General features: G+C 41.4%; 1 protein-coding gene across 1 annotated transcript in view; it reads right to left on the bottom strand.

Moving 5' to 3' along the window:
• Window positions 1-19569, bottom strand: part of COL4A3 (collagen type IV alpha 3 chain) — a 167651-nt gene that overhangs the window by 31418 nt on the left and 116664 nt on the right. Inside the window, exons 22-33 of the mRNA XM_004610850.2 lie at window positions 18606-18698; window positions 16433-16528; window positions 14764-14834; window positions 13456-13638; window positions 10865-11033; window positions 8675-8767; window positions 7599-7703; window positions 4761-4858; window positions 3903-4053; window positions 3485-3598; window positions 1890-2057; window positions 357-446 (exon numbers count right to left, since the gene is read on the bottom strand). Coding sequence (XP_004610907.2) covers window positions 357-446; window positions 1890-2057; window positions 3485-3598; window positions 3903-4053; window positions 4761-4858; window positions 7599-7703; window positions 8675-8767; window positions 10865-11033; window positions 13456-13638; window positions 14764-14834; window positions 16433-16528; window positions 18606-18698 — 1431 coding nt within the window. The remainder of the gene's footprint in view (window positions 1-356; window positions 447-1889; window positions 2058-3484; window positions 3599-3902; window positions 4054-4760; window positions 4859-7598; window positions 7704-8674; window positions 8768-10864; window positions 11034-13455; window positions 13639-14763; window positions 14835-16432; window positions 16529-18605; window positions 18699-19569) is intronic.

Raw genomic sequence — 19569 nt, 5'->3', positions numbered from 1 at the left:
GGTGAAGGATGGGTGTTGGGAACATTGTATGACAGATACTTAATCATGAGCAACTTTGTAACTGTACATCTCACAATGATTTAATAATAAAAAAAGCCTTTTAGAAAAAAAAGAACAAATGAGGTTAACAGAGCAGACAGCTTGAGAGGAAATAGGCTGCAGGGGGAAATACGGATCCCCTCAAATAGGAGGGAGAAATACAGCAAACAGAAAAGCTAGTGTCCTAGCTTTTAGTGTCCTAGAATAAAACCTAGCTTTTATCTAGGCAGGGGCCATGAATAAAATGTACTTCATTTTGCCACTAAGTAAATGAACATTTCAAATGCATCTGGATAACGAGACACTTCCTCACCTACCTTTCTGTCCTGGGGTGCCTGGGTCCCCAGGAGGCCCTGGAGGGCCGATGTGTCCAGGATAGCCCATCATCCCAATCGCCCCTCTGTCTCCTGAAGAAGGAAATGATGCAAAACAGTGTTTGCAGACCGAGATAAGCAAAATACCACTGCTGCAACTCAACCAAGGAGAAAGACTGGGTGCCAAAGGTATGAGTTCTGCAAATAGGAAAGTCACCATATTTATCTTGGGAAGAGGCCAGTAATAGTCCCTTAAGCTTATTTTAGAGCCTGGTATTTATCTGTAAAGATTTTCATATTCTGTATTATTTAAACATGCTTAGCATCAAAATTTTGGAAAACAGAGACAAGCCTTCCAAAATGAAAAAAAATTATAAGTTAAAAAAGTCTACTTATAAAATAGATAAAACTGATTAAAAATCAATTTTTTAAAAATTTAATTTTTTAAAAAAATTAAATGATCCTAAGATACTTAAATATATATAATGTCTCTGGAATCCTTTGGTATAAAATCACATTTGGATGAGAATGAAGTATGTTTGAGTTTTGGAATATTTCCTTTTCCCAAACCCTTATCCATAGCTTTCTGATAAAGTCCCTTATTTTAATATTTCCAGAGCTTGTGCCTTCAGTTTAGTCTGAAAATGTATTTTCCACTGTCTGTGAAAGATGGATTCTTTTCCACAGATGTATCTCTGGACCTGGAATAGTGCTGGCATGTGATCATTGCTCAATTATATGAGTGAAAGGACAACTTGCTAATTTAATTGCTAGTCTGGGCTTTTCTCTAGAGACCAGAGGTCCTTATGCCATGACTGTTGGTATATTCTCCCCATATATGACTTAAAAGCTGAAGTAAAGAGATATTTTCGGGGAACACTTTAAACAATGATATATTAAGAAGTTAGGTAATTTTCTATGGACATATTCCTGGAGAAGCATGAATGACCAAAGTTGACCTCGAAGGAATAAAATAACTCAATAAATCTTTTACAAGTGAATGAAGCAAATAAATGATTAGTCAGCAAAAACTTCCCTCCAAGAAAACCCAAGGCCCAGATAATTTCACTGGTCAGTACTATGAGATATGTAAAGAACACCAGTTCTTCTGGTAACTTCTAGAAAATATAAGAGGAGGAAACACTTCCCATCTTATTCAATGAGGCCACCTGTTCTCCAAACCAGACAAAAACATTATAAGAAAAGCCAGTATCCTTTAATCCAGGTAAGAACATTTTCATCAGAATACTGGTAAATATATGTTAAATATATGTTATATTTACCAGAATACTGGTAAATATATGAAAGGGAAGATGTGGAAAATGGTTATATCCTGGCTAGCTGTTAATTATGATCACACCATTACCACCACCATTTCCCACTCCCTTTCTCTAGCTTCTTTACAAGTAATTCAGGAGAAAACAACTCAAACTAATAGAAGACAATAGCCCTGCAATAGCTCTGCGTACATCCGTTCACACATACACAGGAACAGAAAAGCCTGAAAGTTTGTAAGAAAGGCACAGACAAGAATACCTGGTGGTCCCAGAGCTCCTGAGATTCCTGGACATCCTTTTGGACCAGGTGGCCCCATCTCACCTCGATGACCAGGCATTCCCGGGAGTCCAGGTTCTCCGGGATATCCTGATCTAACCAAGCCTGGAATGCCGGGGTCTCCCTTTGGCCCTGGTTCACCTCTTTGACCTTTGAATGAATGAGGACATGAATGAAATGACACACAAGCATTCTCAGATCAAATCTAGAAGTGTTTTAGTCTTATGGCTGTAAACATTTTGCTGTGTGATTTGCGGCAATTTCCCTGGGTATCTGGTTGATTTAAGCATGCTTTTGTAAAATTTCTAAGATTAATATTTTGCTTCAGTAATTCATGTAGTGGAAGCATAAGAAAAAGAGTAAGATTTAGATATATTTTATTGTTCTACAAACATGTCCTCAAACTACACTTTCTGGCTCTGTCTTTGAAGGAAAGAACATGTACAGAGTTACTTATATGGAAGAGAGCAAACAGAAGTTTTTGGAAATAATATCACTACTGCAATTAATATATTGATCAAAGCTTTTGCATATATATATATATCGCAGTCAGTCATTGAGTTTGTTTTTTTTTTTGCTTTTTGGGTCACACCGGTGATGCTCAGGGGTTACTCCTGGCTCTGCACTCAGGAATCACTCCTGGCAGTGCTGGAGAACCATATGGGATGTGGGAATCGAACCCAGGTTGGCTGCATGCAAGGCAAAAGCCCTACCCGCTGTGCTATCACTCCAGCCCCAGTTGTTGAGCTTTAAAGGACCTTTTTTTTTCAGAAATAGTTCACACATTGTATTTAAAGAAGAAAATGAAAAATAGAAAAGCATGTTTCCCATTATATGGACTCGAATTTAGATTTTTTTTTTTTAGATTTTTGGGTCACACCCAGTGATGCACAGGGATTATTCTTGGCTCTGCATTCAGGAATTACTCCTGGCGGTGCTTGGGGGACCATATGGGATTCTGGGAATCGAACTCGGGTCGGCCGCATGCAAAGGAAATGCCTATCCGCTGTGCTATCATTCCAGCCCCTAGATTTGTTTTTAATCCTTTCCTTTGGGGGCCATAACTGGTGATGCTGAAAGGTTCTTCCTGGCTCAGTGGCAGAGGGTTGCTTCTGAGAGTGCTTAGAGGACCTGCAGGGCTGAATTTGAACCCGGGTTCCCATACGCAAGGCCTGCTTTTCAGCCTTTGAGTCTTCTCCCTGCCCCTCCAGCTCCCTTCCTATTTTTAAATGTATTTTTTTTGGAGAGCAATATACTTTAGTTTAGACTTGTTAAACAGATCTCCTGGCAATATTTTCTTTGTTGTGACAGAAAACATAAATTTGCTACTTTACTATAGCCATGAAAGCAGAAAAGGTATTTGTTTAGATGTCTCTCTATATACATATATCTCTATATTTGTTTTTAGTGTTCAAATCTTGACTAATTAGCACAAGTCAAATCCCTAACAAAACTGCCGCCATAACTTTAGTTCTCAGCTACCAGATATTTCTGGGACAACAAAGTCCCATCAGTGACCGTATGTACCTCTAGAGCCGCAGGTCTGCCCGGCACTGTCTGCGAGGATTTCTTCCTACCTGGCTGTCCTTTCAATCCGTTTAAGCCGGGAAGTCCTGGAGCTCCTTGTGGACCCTCTTTGCACCTTCCTGGGAGGCCTTTTTCTCCAGGTGGTCCAGGCTCCCCCGGGTCCCCTGTAAAACAGAGTCCCAAAATATATTCAGGCACCCAAATCTCAGATGGTAGCAAAACTTTCCCAATTATGCTTCTGGAATTTCTTCTGCCCCCGATTAAGTCTGTGAATAATATGGCCGTTTAGAGAGATGAATGTGAATGGAAATAAGGAGGAAGGGAATAAGGCAGGGCAGCAATGTGACTTACAATCCATTCATTGAGTTAGGAGCTAGAGAAGAGGTCTTCATCCTGAGAGCATCTACACAGTCAGTTTGCTGCAATGTAGCTGCACTCGCAATAAAGCAATCACACTTGCTATTGTACCTGGTGGTCCATCCAGCCCTCCAGATCCTGGATTTCCAGGGTGACCAGGAAATCCTGGGAATCCAATGTCTCCATTTTCCCCAGGACTGCCTCTTTCTCCCGGAAAACCTGGTATTCCTGGCTCTCCAGGTGTGACCAATCCTGGTTCTCCCTATAACATAGAAATAGTATCAGTTTCCAGAGCCTTGTTGAATCCTGACTGGTATGTAGGATTATTAACAGGAAAGGGACGTTTCTGTCATGGCTCTTTGCATGGTCACCTGGGCTCCTTCAGTGGTCCTGGTCCTCTTTCAACATAAATTGCTAACTTTTCTGTATGATTGTGCCTTCCGGATTTGTAGCCACCACTATTCTTTGTAATCTAGAAATATCTATTTTGAACCTTTTAAAAATATCGATCCACATTTATTTTTTCAGTGCCCACACAGTTATTTATTTATTTATCTTGGCATTTGGGGTCACACCTGGCGATGCTCAGGGGGTTATTTCTGGCTCTACACTCAGGTATTACTCCTGGCGGTGCTCAGGGGACCCTCTAGGATAGTGAGGATTGAACCCAGGTCTGTTGCATGCAAGGAAAACACCCTCCCCACTGTACTATTGCTCAGTCCACATGTTTAATATATTAGAATATTTCTGAAGATTAATAGATATGGAGAGGTAAACCTGTCTCTGACTCCTCCCACTTTCCTTTTGAAAAAGGAGGTATGCTTCAGAAAAAAAGCTTAAATAATCTAGGTGGTGTCACCACCAGTCACAAATATGTTGACACTTTTTGCACAGATTTGTCCTGACTGAAGTATTATAACAGCCCTATCCGTTCCCTGGACCCGTGTTTGTATTTTAAATTCCAGAGACCTTGGTTCCAGGGGTTCCTGGCATTCCCGGTAATCCTGGCTTCCCCACATCTCCGGGACCACCAGGGGATCCTCTTGGTCCTGGAAATCCCCGGTCTCCTTCAGAGAAAAAGGGAGAAAAATGACATGATTACTCTGATGAAAATATTGTAAGCAGATTCTCTTTCATTTTATCAGATGTTTATATTAAGCGAGCCACTACAGATGTCCTTAGGAAAGTGTCAATGATGGAAAAACCAACTTCTAGATGAGTTGTTAAAAAATAATTCAAGGGCTGGAATGATAGTACAATGGGTAGGGCATTTGCCTTGCACGAGGCTGACCCAGGTTCAATCCGTGGCATCCCCTATGGTTCCCCAAGCACCACCAGGAGTAATTCGAGTGCAGAGCCAGGAGTAATCCCTAAGCATCGCCAGGTGTGACTAAAAAAGCAAAATAATAATAATAATAGCAATTATTATTATTATTCAGTTGTAGGACCGGAGAGATAGTACAGCAGATTAGCACTTACCTTGTATGAGCCCAACCCAGGTTTGCTCCTGGTACCACATATGGTCCCCTAGTTTTATTAGAAATGATCCCTGAGCACAGAGCCAGGAGTAAGCCCTGAACACTGCCAGGTGAGGCCCCAAAATACAAAAAAAAATTTTTAAAAACCTAATTCAAAACCAAACAACACTCATTTCTAATTAAAAATAAAAAGCTACCTTTTCCCCTTTGGTGGTTCAATACTGTACACTTTTTTTTTTTGATCAATACTTTAAATTGTCGATATTGAATGACCATTTGGCTGATTAAAAAAATAGTTCTAGATGCAGCAAAGAGCTCTATGGACAGCTCAGAAGAATTATGTTTCAATATCCTAGAGCATCCCTTGAGTGTAATGAGTTAATTTTTCATGCATTTATAAAGGATAATTGAGGATGGAATGATATATAAACATCTACCATTTGTGGTTCTGTAGTTCACAAAGGGAAGCTCTCAGGATGCAAGTCTGTGTTGAGAACTCCTTTTATAACTTTTTGGGCAAAATTGTGAAGGCCAAAATTAAAAAAAAAAAAAAGCTGTGCTCGGGATTTACTTCCCTCTCCGAGCTCAGGGATCACTTCAGGTAGGGTTTGGAGGACCACATGTGGTGCCAGGGATTGAACCAGAATGTGGGTCAGCTGCCTGCAAGGAAAGTGCCTTGGGATGCCTCACCTGTTCTATAATCTCTCGGGACTCAAACAATTCCTTTGTGTCTTTAATTTGACCCTTTCAATGCACACTTAGTTCACAGGATTCATTAGGATCAATTCAATGTAAATCTTTGGAGTTTGTTCTGGTTCCCTAAGTTTTTAGTCTCCTTCTAGTTGTAACCTTTCATAGGGTTACAATTTGGGATAAAATTCATTAATTACACTCAAGAAGAATCCAACTAAAATATGGGCCAGGCTCATTACTTCAGAGGTCATGGAAAAAATCGAAAAACTTGGATTCAAACTCAATTTGATGCCACACCTGAGTATCCCCCTGCTAACAATTTTTCTATTTTAAACTTTTATTTTTTATTTTATTTTTACTTTTTTTTTGTTTCTGGGTCATACCTGGTGATGCACAGGAGTTACTCCTGGTTCTTTATTCAGGAATTACCCCTGGCAGTGCTCAGGGGACCGTATAGGATGCTGGGAATCGAACCCGGGTCGGCAGTGTGCAGGGCAAACACCCTACCTGCTGTGCTATTGCTCCAGCCCCTCTATTTTAAACTTTTACTAGAGGAAACAAATATTCCCACATTTGGAGAGACGTATGGTAAATATTGGTGATGCTGAGGTTAAGGACTCAAAATAAATATTTTGCAAATATTTTAAATAGTGTTGAAACAAGCTAATATTATCATAAAATCTGAAGTCCTATAAAAACCCAGGTATTGCGATTAATTTTATATTATCCTGAATGGGACTTTGTTGTTTTTGCCAATAAGAAACTGTAGGTAACTGCTTAGATGATCAACACCTGATTTTGTTTTCCTCTTTATGAGAAAATTGTATTTTTGCCTAAATGAAAGTTCTGGAACTAATTTTGGAGCATACAGGGAATTTTGGCTATTTGGCTTTAGAGGTTGTTTTATTCTAAAAGTATTATGTAAAGTGAAGAAATGTGTAAACAGGTCAGAGATATATTAATAAAGAAAAAGATTCTTTTAATCCCACAGTCTGTTCATAACTGCTATCCCTTGATGATATTCACTGTTCCCATTTCCTTCTGACTTTTTTCTACACACTAAAACAAAATAGCTGAGATAAGAATGTACAAGTTATTGCCAATTCTGACTTTGTTTACCTAACAATGCTAAAAACATTCCCTTCGTGTTAGGCTCTCAGAACATATAATTTTTGGAGTGTGAGGTGGTCTCCAGAAGTGAACCCAGAGTCTCATTCATCCAAGCATGATCTTTACAATTGACATAGGTCTGAATACAGCCTTCACTTCACTGTCACTGTCACTGTCATCCCATTGCTGATCGATTTGCTTGAGAGGGCACCAGTCACGTCTCCATTGTGAGATTTGTTTTTACTGGTTTTGGCACATCGAATACCCCACGAGTAGCTTGCCAGGCTCTGCCATGCAGGCTAGATACACTCAGTAGCTTGCCGGGCTCTCTGAGAGGGGCAGAGGAATCGAACCTGGGTCGGCTTTGTGCAAGGCAAGTGCCCTACCCACTCTGCTATCACTCCAGCCCACAGCCCTCACAGAGAATAAATTATTTTATGGGATGTTATACATATCACGTATGGTTTTCATGATAGGTATTTACACTTTCTAAATACCCGTACACATGTCTTGTGTTTTAATTTACCCTTAGGTCCAGGAGGCCCAGGAAATCCAATTCCTGAAATTCCTGGTTCACCATCAGGTCCAGGAAGGCCTGGATCACCACATTTTCCTGGGGGTCCAGGGACACCTTGAAAAAACACATATATATCCGTATCAGCATCTGTTCTTTATCCTGCCCTAAACAGAATGTCCAAGTATCTGTGTTACTCCAGGATGAGTTTTTTTTTTTTTTTGGTTTGAAGTGAACAACTGATTTTAATATAACCCCAACCAATATGTAGCCCACCTCTCTATTTCTCTCCAATAGACTCATGAACAGGAACTGCAAATAATCTTGAAAATATAATTTAATTAGAAAATATTCTAGGTAAATTGAACTAGGAATGTTGCATGCATAGGAATATTGGCAAAAGAAGTTATCTTTTTCAATAAAGAAACTGTGGGAACTCCTATTAACCATGGGCAAATATTTCTTGCTTTCCTCCAAAAATATCCACTAAGATCATCCTGCTCTAGAATTCTTCCTGAATCATAATCTATATGCTAGCTATATTCTTAAATGGAAAGCTAATTAAATTGTACCAATCTATAATCGGAAGCAGGAAAGAAATTGCTGACAAAACTATGTTCTATGCTCACTAAAATTTTATTTTGACTGATTGAGTTTCTGTGATTTATGATACTGTTAATGATGGTTTTTCTTGCACAAAATTTCAACACTGCACCATCACCAGTGTCCCCATCTCCCTCTCCCAAATTCCCCAATGCCTCTCCCTTCCTTTTAGCCCCTTCTAGCGTCAGTTGTGTGGATCAGTTATGTTGCCTTTGATGATTTCGTTGCTATCTCGCTGGTACCTTTAAGTCCCATATATGAAAGATATAATTTTACAACTATCCTTTTCCTGATTGACTTTGTTCAAGCTCCATCCATGGTACTGCAAATTTCATGATGCTACTTTTTTTTTTTTTAAGAATTGTTTATGCTCACTTTGAAGAGAGCACAAAAATGCAGATTTTCTTGCCACAGAGACAGACTTTGCAGGAGAGGTGGGGTGCTGTATGGTGCAACGCATCATTCTGGGCAGGGAGGAGACTCACCAGGTGGACCTGGGGGGCCAGTTCGTCCTGGAGGTCCGGGAGGCCCTGGGAGACCCGGTATTGGTATTGAAATGCTGTCTTCTCCCCTTGGACCTGGAGGAAAGCATGCTTGTAAGATTGGTATGTATTAATGACGCTTTTCTTGGTTTAGGGGGAAATAGGATTACGAAGGGATTTACAAATACCAAGGAATGCATAAATCACTGTCTATTCCCATTGGCTTCAAAACTATTTTAAGGTGATGAGCCCACAGAAACTCTCCTATTTAATCGACAAATATTTTTTGGTGTCTATTGTTGTCTAGGTGTTGCCTTAAGTAATTGTCCAACTTTGTGGACTGTTATGTGAGATCTATTCTAAAAAAAAAGTGAGCAGTAGGCACTCAGCTTAAGTGTTAGTAACAGCCTGTAAGATATTTATTGGGGGAGAGACTAGTTTCTCAGGAAGGTAGTAAAGCGCACTGAAAGAAACATGAACTGTGGCCACGCTAATCTAGGTGAAGCGAGCCATCCTTCTATGTACAAGACTGGAGAACTTGGACACACAATCACTCTCAAGTGGCACGGGGGACTAACACCTACCTGAATGGTAACTATGGTCTAATTTATTGTGGTCACCACTAAAATATGTGAGTTATTAGTTTTGTCTGTATGTTCATATATTTCTAGAAAATATACGTTTACAGTGATGGCATAGGAAACATTTGTGCTTTTGTGACATTGGAGTCCATCACTAAAATTCACACTTGGACAAAGTAGGAGAGAGTTTGAAGGTGGATAAGAAGACGAGTTGGTAAACTTTTCTTTAAAAGAACTAGACAGCAATAATGGGGGTTCTGGTCTGTACAGTTTCCATGCCATTGACTCTGTTTTGCTGTTCTGGCACAAGAGCTACCAGAAACCATCTGTGAATGGGCTGATTCCAGTTAAGACTTCATTTATGAGGACTGGATTGATAGCACAGCGGGTAGTGTGTTTGCCTTGCACGTGGCCAACCAGGGTTCAATTCCCCAAATTCCATATGGGTCCCTGAGCACCGCCAGGAGTAATTCCTGAGTGTAGAACGAGGAGTAACCCCTGTGCATTGCCAGGTGTGACCCAACAAGCAGAAAAAAAAAAGACTTCATTTATGGACACTTGAACTTGAAGTTTGCCTGGTCTCCATACATCATAAAGTAGAATTTAAAAGTTCCCTTATGATTATTAAAAATATAAAAATCATTATTGTGATAATGTAACAAATAAGGCTATATGCTGGCAGTGGGCTGGATTTGAACTCTAAATCATGAGTTTGCCCATGCCCGGATTAGAACATTAGCCCCAAAAGCAAAGAACAGAGTAAATACTTATATGAATGTGTGTAGGCAATAAATAAGTATTATGTATATATGCATACACTTGTGGACAGAAGTACATACAAACATAAATTTATCATGCATGTGTGAATTAAGGGGGAATGTAACTTAAAAGGATTTAGAGACGAAGGATATTCTGAAAAAGATTTGGAGACCAGGCCACTGGCCTATTTGGTCACTCCCATTAAAATGGATTTAGAAGTAAAAAATGACTCTGGGTATATTATTTAAAACTGTCACTCATATGCAATTCTCATCTCATTTTCTATCATATTTCTCACCAGAGATCAAACCTAGGAGAGTAAGATTCCCTTCTGAGTCCAGAAGGTAGGCTCAGAACACATGGGCCCCCAGACTACCAGGACTTTAATACTATGACCAGACATATTTTCTTCAGTGTTTCCTTGGGTACTTTACATGTCATTGATCAACCATATATTAGGTCACGTGAACAAATTCGCAATAACATTTAGTAGGAACCTGCAACTCGGGAAGGTATTTCTAAAGAAATATTTCAATAATTTTTGCCTCCTTTTTATTTACCATCACTGTCTTTCACTCATCTATTATGAATTTATTCATTTCACGTATTTATCCTCATAGCAGATCTAGACTGTCCTGGGAAATTTCAGCTGAATTGGTGAGATGGGTTACAGGAAAAAATAGATTTTTCTCTAACACATCTTACATGTTCTTCTCCAATGTCAACGTGTTGATACATTAAACTTATCAGAAGCAAGTGTCTAGACAGGCTTTAGAATGCAAGGCTCTTCACTGTTCTAGGAACCGTCAACCCAAACCATAGGAAAACAGGACTGGAAAGAAAACTAACCAACCGGCTTCTCCAGGTGGTCCAGGGGCTCCAGGAACTCCTTGGGTGCCCTTTGGACCAATCTCTCCCTGTGGTCCAAAGTCTGATGGTCCAGATGGTCCCGCAGGTCCTGGGAACCCAGGGGTTCCAGGATCCCCTGGAGGACCCTGGTCCCCCTTCTCACCACTCAGGGCCTGTGACAATAGGAATATATTTGGATGGTGCCTTATTCCAGCACCTCCTAATACAGGTTATTGTTACTACAAACAGGAATACCTAGTAGGCCGTCACTGAGAAGGTCTTGAATTGAAAAGCACTTGGGACTTACATGGGAGCTATTACTAAAGTCTCTTTAGTAAGAGACTTTATTTAGTAATAGACTTTAGTGAGAGAGTCTCTGGCCTGCGTGCCTAGCTGTCTTCTCCGGGGCCCCTTGGAGGGGATGGGCTCCAGCTTCCCTCCCCTCCCCAAACAGAGCTCCTGGCAGCCGAAAACCTCCTGAGCCTAGCCATAGCCATGCTCAAGGCCCCTCTCCACACGTTCGGACAAGCTTCATGCATGAAGGCACCGGCAGAGGAACCCAGGTGTGTGGAACCTAGGGCTGAGACCTCCATGCCTGCTCGGATGGAGACTGGGCCTCCTCCACCCAGATTTCCCATTTCCCAGTAGCTAGGCGGTCACACCCAGGGACTGCCCTCGGTGCCGTGTAATCCCATCCACAGCCAGCATCCAGAGACTTAAAAGCAAGCTCCCGGAAGCATGTGGCCTCTTTGGGGCTGCATAATATCTAATAGCCTACTTCTCCTCTGGGAGAACCTGGCAAACTACTGGGAGCTTCCTGCCCACATGGGAGAGCCTTGAAAGGTTCCCATAGTGTATTAATATGCCAAAACCAGTAACAAGCTGGATCTCATTCTCCTGACCCTGAAAGAGCCTCTACTACTGCATCATTTGAAAGGACGAGTAAAATGAGGCTTCTAAAATCTCAGGGTTAGGAGGAATAGACAGTTACTGAGACCGCTTGAGAAATTTGACGATCAACAGGATGATGATAATGATAATGATGGTTACTAAAATAAGAGTATTGTCTGGTTTCTGCTATATTGTGTCCTTTGGAATTTAGCTGCATTTTATTGACTTGGAATTTCTTAGAGTCCCATTTGAGGTACCCTATAATGCCATTTCTTCCATATAATAATAGTTCCCAACCCCTCAACTTGATGCAGGCTGGCCAAGTGTTCAAACAGCATTCGACACAGTCCTCATGTAAATGGGATGTTTTTGAAATAAAACCAAGACAACTAACCTTTATTTGGAAGTTGTTCTCTAAGTATTTTTTATTACAAAAGAGATATTCCATACTATTTCCTCTCTTGTCACAGTTTATGTTTTTTTTCAAATTTCATTAGCTAAAAACTTAAAAATAAGGTATATATTCTAAAGAGGTTGACAAAATAACCAAAGTTCTTCTTCCTCTACAACATGGTCCCAAATAATAAATATGAGCAGAGTTTTCACAGCTGTGAAGTATCAGTTGGCTAAGTGGTCCGACTACTTCATTCATAATGCTGGGATATAGGACAGAAAAATTCATCCTGGTCTTCTCTTGCTTTCTGCCACATCTTTAACAGAACTAGTAAATAAAATTTCTAAGACATAAACCAGGGGGATTCACAAATCATACGTTGATCTTTAAGGATCTTCGAGTGAACCTTTAAATGGGTGGGGCTCATTTTCTTGGCTGACACTAACTCTGGGAGAAGCTGGGACTTCCTGGATGGGACTGGACTGTGTCCCTCACAACCCTGCACAGAAGCACTGGGAGAGGTGTTTCGCCTCATTTTAAAAGTAGGTCCTAGCAGGAACATCTCATTGATGCTATAAGAGATTTTGTCCTATGAAAAAAAGGTTGATTTTAAGCCTAACTACTGTAAATGGCAAAACAGTTGATTTCTTTATTTGACCACCTGCCATTCCCCTAAATATTGTCCTTCTATGACTTGTTCTTACTTAAAAGAATGAATATTTTCACCAAATATCAGTGAAGGACTGGAACGATAGCACAGTGGGTACAGCGTTTGCCTTGCACGTGGCTGACCCGAGTTCGATTCCTCCATCCCTCTCGGGGAGCTCATCAAGCTTCCAAGAGTATCCCACCCGCATGGCAGAACCTGGCAAGCTACCCGTGGCGTATTTGATATGCCAAAAACAGTAACAAGTTTCACAATGGAGACGTTACTGGTGCCTGCTCGAGCAAATCGATGAGCAACGGGATGACAGTGCTACAGTGCTAAATATCAATGAAAACTTTCCATTATTAATCGTTTTATGAACTTTTCCCTAAGTTTATTTGACACAACTATCAAATTCTTCCTAGTATAAGTGACAAGGTCATTTGCAGTGTCGAAGTTTACTGGGGTTAACCATATCATTGAGCACTACCTATTTATTTTGTCAAAGTACTATACGTACTTCCTAGTTTGAAGATGCTTCTTCCTGTAATCAGGAGCTGAATTGTGCCCAGTGGCCAAACAAGACTTTGAAAGGAACCCCCTTCACCTCTTGAACTCTTCATTTACATGGAGGGTAACTAGAAAAAGAAGACTGAATACCAACCGGTTCTCCTTTCGGTCCTGGAAATCCTTTTGCTCCTGGGGTTCCGGGGACCCCATCGACGCCTGATTTTCCAGGGTGTCCTCTGAGCCCAGGATCCCCTGGATCTCCTGCTTGTCCCTTGGGTTTTGGTTCTTCACCTTTTTCTCCTTTCTGGCCCGGAACACCCGGAGGGCCTGGGAACCCCTAGGTGGCACAGAGGAGAGTTTGCAGTGGATTTGGGGAGAGAAGCTCTTGTTTTGAGAAAAACCCTGAGCATAGAGCTGAGAGTAGCCCACACGTGTATCCTGTCTCCCTCCCCACTCCCCATCAACAAGAACCTTTCTGTTTTATGGAATGTGAATTTTATTTTTCTCTTTAGGCATGTTTTTTGGGCATACTATATAACTAAGCTACTCGTGGCATATTCGATATGCCAAAATCAGTAACAACAAGTCTCACAATGGAGATGTTACTGGTGCCCACTCGAGCAAATTGATGAACAACGGGATGACAATGATACAGTGATACAGTGATATAACTTTAAGCTCTTTAATTTTTTTTGCTTCCCAGACTGGAAAGAAATTCAGTAAGCACTATTCCATGCTACTCATCAATCAAATAGATATCAGTTCAATATATACTGCCATCTTCATCATTCAAATAGTGTTAGAATAGTCACATTTTAATGCACATCTGTGTATACTTTGATTTATGGTAATAAAAATTCTATTTTTATTTTGTGTTTTTGTTTGTTTGTTTGTTTATTTGGGGGCTATACCTGGTGCTCAGGGCTAACTCCCAGATCTACTCTCAGGGACAGGCTTCTGGCGGGCCTGGGGGCCCATATGTGATGCCAAAGATTGAACCCAGGTCATCTGCGTGCAAGGCAAGCCTCCTACCCGCTGAACGATTGCTCTACCCCCTAAAAATTTCAAATCTTAAACAACTTTACTGGCATACAATCTAAAATTAAAAAATTACAAAACAAGTACAAAAAATTCAAATTGTAAGCCTTTAATCCAATTTTTTTAGCTATTTCCTACATTGAGGCCACAATCACCCCAAAATCCAGTGGTGGCATTTCCATGTGTTCTTCAATTCTCTCATACTCATTCGCAGCCCATTTCTATTCCAGAGTAGAGCCCCAGGAGACCCCTAGTTTGCTTGTCTCTGATACCATTTTAAATAATTATGAGATCATTTCTTCATACATCACTCATTTCTTCTCAGATCAGCAAGTTATGTACTTAGTTCCTGTTCTTGACAGATACCCAACCGTGCTTTAATTTCCCAAACTGAAAGTGTTCAAAACCAGGAAATTGTTCTTACCGGGAACCCAGGAAGACCTGGGCTTCCTGGGGGCCCCTGGCTTCCTTTATCCCCAGCCATCCCTGGTCCTCCTGCAAAGCAAAATGAAGTATTTATTGACTCTCAAGTCTGAACTCCAGGATAATCCAGTGCATGAAGAAGATAGGGTGTTCTGAGTAAATAAAGACAATTTCTGTCTTAGAAAATGATGGAGAAAAATTAACTGGTGTGAAAAATACTAATAAAAAATCAAGAATTCCAGCACTCAGAAGTGCTCAGAGAGACTTTTTCTAGGTCAGATTCTGTCTACACCAGATCTACCCAGAGGGAAGGCGTGTCAGGAGTGACAGTGCTTCTGGGAGCCTGAGACTGATCCAGAAGTAGAGAGGAAGGTGACATCGTCCCTAGTTAGCTCTCAGGATAGTCCCCTGTGAAATGTTTGCTCCTTTACAACTTGATTTCATGGCTAATCGAAAAGATAATCCATGCAAAAGTCCGTATCAAAATTGTGCTTGGGGACTGTGTAAGGGTGAAACTCACGCCATGCCATATGGCAGAAATCAGCAAAACCAACTAGGCCTCAGGTCCAGATATGAAAACTAACACAATTTCAGTCTCTCCCAGCAATGAAACAATGTGCAACTGGCCAACTCGAACCCACGGGAAAGTTCATGCTCTCAGCAAGTGGGCTCAATTAATCAATCAATTCTCACAATGCTCCAGAAGTTGCTTTTGGTTAACCCCAAAAGAATGAGTAGCCTATGTAATCATGAAACTGGTACTGTGACTGGAAATAATTGTTTAATTGTTGCCTGAGCACTGTTAACCTAGACACTTGCCAAAACACCTTTGTAAAAAATAAGTAAGATTTCTTCTGGAACAATAAGGCATGTTACTGTTTAGGTAACCAAACCCTATATAAACTGCTTGCACTTGAAGGTCGGGGTCGCTATCAAGAGACCACTCTGTGGGTGAGATAGTTGACCCAGTTAACTAGAATAAAACTCCTACTGTGTTTGCATTACCGAGTTAGTGTCTCTGTCTGTCTAGCCTCTTGGGAACCAATAGTTCCGGCTTAACAGACTGGAGATCCACGTTTGATGCTCAGCACACAAGTCTCCCTGAGTATCATATGGGGAACTCTTGAGACCTCAGCATCACTGGGGTCGGCCCTTGGTACCCCCTCCCCCACTACAGGGGCCAAGAAACACCACCTTCAGGTCTAGCCCTGAATCCTCTGCCAGTTTGACAGAGAGTCTCTTAAGGTGGTCCCCGAGTCCCCTGAGAATAGCTTGAGAGCCCCCAAATGCTAATTTATCTAATTTTTTGTTTGTTTGGGGACCACACCCAACAGTGCTCAGGGCTTATTCCTGGCTCTGTAGTCTAGATCTCTCTAGGTGGACTCGGGGACCAAATGGAGTATGGGAGGGATCATACCTGGGTCTGCTGCTTTCAAGGCAAGTGTCCTACCTGCTGTACTATTGCTCTGACGCCCTAACTGATTTCATTTTAAAGAGATTTCAAATTAAAATTCTATTTTTCACCTTGAATTTTTCTCCAGTTGCATATAAACGCAACTACATACTTATAAGATTAGCTGGCCAAATCCCAGTCTAGTTGCTCTTCTGTGTTATTTTGAACTACCCCGTGAGTGGTCATTTGTTCCCCTGTAAACCCCTTGCATCTGTACCTGGAAGTCCTCTTTCACCATCCAATCCTGGCAGTCCTGGGGAGCCGGGAGGGCCTGGGACGCAAGGACACTGTGTACACAGCAGGCCTGGTTCCCCTGCAGAGACAGCACATGCGTTACTCACGGTCCTCGAAAAGAACAGGTGTTTTTATTTTATTTATTTATTTATTTATTTATTTATTTATTTATTTATTTATTTATTTATTTTTGCTTTTTGGGTCACACCTGGCGATGCACAGGGGTTACTCCTGGCTCTGCACTCAGGAATCACCCCTGGCGGTGCTCAGGGGACCATATGGGATGCTGGGAATCGAACCCGGGTTGGCTGTGTGCAAGGCAAATGCCCTACCTGCTGTGCTATTGCTCCAGCCCCCTATTTTATTTTTAATTTTCGGTCACAACTGACTTTGATCAGAGCTTACTTCTGGCTCTGTGCTCATGGATCACTCCTGGTGGTGCTCAGGGGACAATATGCAGTGCCAGTGATTGAGTCGAAGTTGGGCATGGGTAAGGCAAGTGCCTTAGCCCTGATATAAAGGCACTCTGTAAACACAATCACTTATTATGATAAATTCTTTTTTCATGTAGTGAAAATCTGTAGGATGATATTACTCTGTCCTCTCCCTGCTTGCCACAAGGAGCTTGTCCTGTTTTTTCCCGGAGTTTAGGTTTACCCCAGTCACACCCATCAAGGTGTTCCCGAATCACTCCCATCCCTTTGTTTAGTTGTAACTACTTCTCTATGCTCTCTTCCCCCAAACAGTTAATCAGCTTCTCCCCCTAATCTGACTCTGCTAATTTGTAAGGTCAGACCTTCCTAGGACACTGAACTTATAAGTTAATATTGCCTTTCTCCTCTCCTTATGCCTTTTGAATAATTTACTTTAAAGCAATGTCCTTTTTGTATAGACACAAGAAGACAATATTATGCTTTTGTAAAGTCCCAATTAAGCTTGGGACTTAATTGGCTTTGAATATTATTGAATATTATTCATTCCTGGGCATCTGCTTTCTCCACTTAAGCTTCAGTTGCCCTCAGTTCCTAGCAGCCCCAAAGCAGGGTCCCGACGAGGGACAGGACGGATCCAGGGCAAGTGGTGAGTTATGTGCTACCCTGGCATTGAGATGGGCCTGGCCAAAGTTCCTAATTCTTAACTATAAGTTAAGGGCTTGATCATGGACGAATGCTGTCATGATCCAAAAGTAATGACGAGACTAGGACACTGCTAGGGATAGGAAAGACTGATCTGGCCTGAGCACTGTAGTCTGAGATCAAGATGGCCCCAGGAGAGCAATTCTATAAGCTTTAATGCATTTCTTATTGTGTCCATACAAAATGATTAATATTATGAATGCTTATATGTTTGCTGGATGAGGAGAGGAGAAACACACTCATGGGACTCCGCCCTTGGGCGGATCCTCCAGCTGAAAGAGAATTAAGTCCTAGGAGAAACATCCCCTGAGGGAAAGGAACCTTACCCCTATTGATTGTGACCACACCTATGTGTACACCCCAAGCCCCTTATGCTGGGGGGCGGGGATTTAACTAGGCTGTAAGAGTGGGTTGGGGGGCCAGATCCAGAGATCCAGAGAGAGATCCAGGGCCGGGAGAGAAGTAGAGAGAGAGAATGAAATAAACTGATCGAGCAACCAGTTTGGCCTTTTTGCTTCCGTCACCTGCCCTTGACCAACAGCCACACACAGCGGTTCCAGAGCACCAAACACAGGCTGTGAGACAGAGCCTCTCAGAGAGCCCAAGAGTGTACACGCCCACCGGCGTGCTTTAGTATTTTACAAAAATCATCATACATTAAATACACAAACAAATCATTCACTGATTATATATGCTTACTTTATTTGTCTGAGCTTCTTAGTGTTCTTAGAGAGAAAAACCCCAAGAAATTACCAAACATCCACTAAGCTGGTGTCTCTCTCCTTGAGTACAAAATAAAACCCACTTTTTTAGATATATCAAGTGATTTTTTTGCATAAATGCTAAATAGGGATTGATTCACAGATAAATGAGAATTTCAAGTGAGTTCTTTGGTGGAAAAGAACTATACTTGGTTGACCATTATATGAGGTCATTGTTTCAGCAGGAAAAATCAGGACTAATGCTGTGGATGAGGGTGGCTTATGTAACAAGTAAAACAGCACAATTGATTCAACTAACCTTTGGATCCCTTCAATCCTGGCATTCCAGGAGCTCCAATGTGGCCGGGGTATCCCTGCTCTCCAGGTGGGCCTTCACAAAAAACAACATCACCTACAAAAAACAACACAAAATAAGTGCATTAACTGTCCTTTGAAATTCACATGTGTTTTAACAGTAAGTATTTTTTGTTGTTGCCGTTTGTTATTTGATTTTTTTGTTTGTTTTTTTGTTTTATTGGGTCACACCCCGAAATGCACAGGGGTTACTCCTGGTTCATGCACTCAGGAATCACCCCTGGCCGTGCTCAGGGGACCGTAATGGGATACTGGGAATCGAACCCAGGCCGGCCATGTGCAAGGCAAACGCCCTCCCCGCTGTGCTATCGCTCCAGCCCTATATTGTCTTTTTTGCACTGCCCCATCTTTATTTTGGAAATTGAGCTAGAGGAGGTACTGAGGCTGATGCATACTAACCGTTTCTTCCTTGTGCTATTTTTTGACACTGGTGCATGATTATATAATTTTTTAAAGAAAAAATGAGATTGCATTATTTGCAATATCATTAATTATGGTTTCTCATGCAGGTAATTCCAGCATTACAGCCATCACTGGTGTACCCAACTCCCTACCACAAGGACCCCAATATCCCACACCACTCCTAACCCCAAATTCAATTCTGTGTGTCAGTTGTCCCATTATGTTGTCGTTGGCCCTTTAGTACTATCTGTGTATATTTAGGTCCCACCTAGGAGGGAGATACACATCCCTCTCTGACTGATTTCACTGAGTGGGATATCCTCCAGTTCCATGTGTTTTGCTCAAATTGCTTGATTTTGTTCTTTCTTAAAGCTGCATAGTATTATATTGTGTGTATATACCACAACTTCTTAATCCATTCATCCATATTTGGACATTTGGGTTGTTTTCATATCTTGGCTATTGTACTAAGTGTGGCAATCAACACAGGTGTGCATATATTCTTT

This window comes from Sorex araneus, chromosome X (genome assembly GCF_027595985.1).
Source record: "Sorex araneus isolate mSorAra2 chromosome X, mSorAra2.pri, whole genome shotgun sequence".
Lineage (NCBI taxonomy): Eukaryota > Metazoa > Chordata > Mammalia > Eulipotyphla > Soricidae > Sorex > Sorex araneus.
This window is presented reverse-complemented; position numbering and strand designations above follow the sequence as displayed.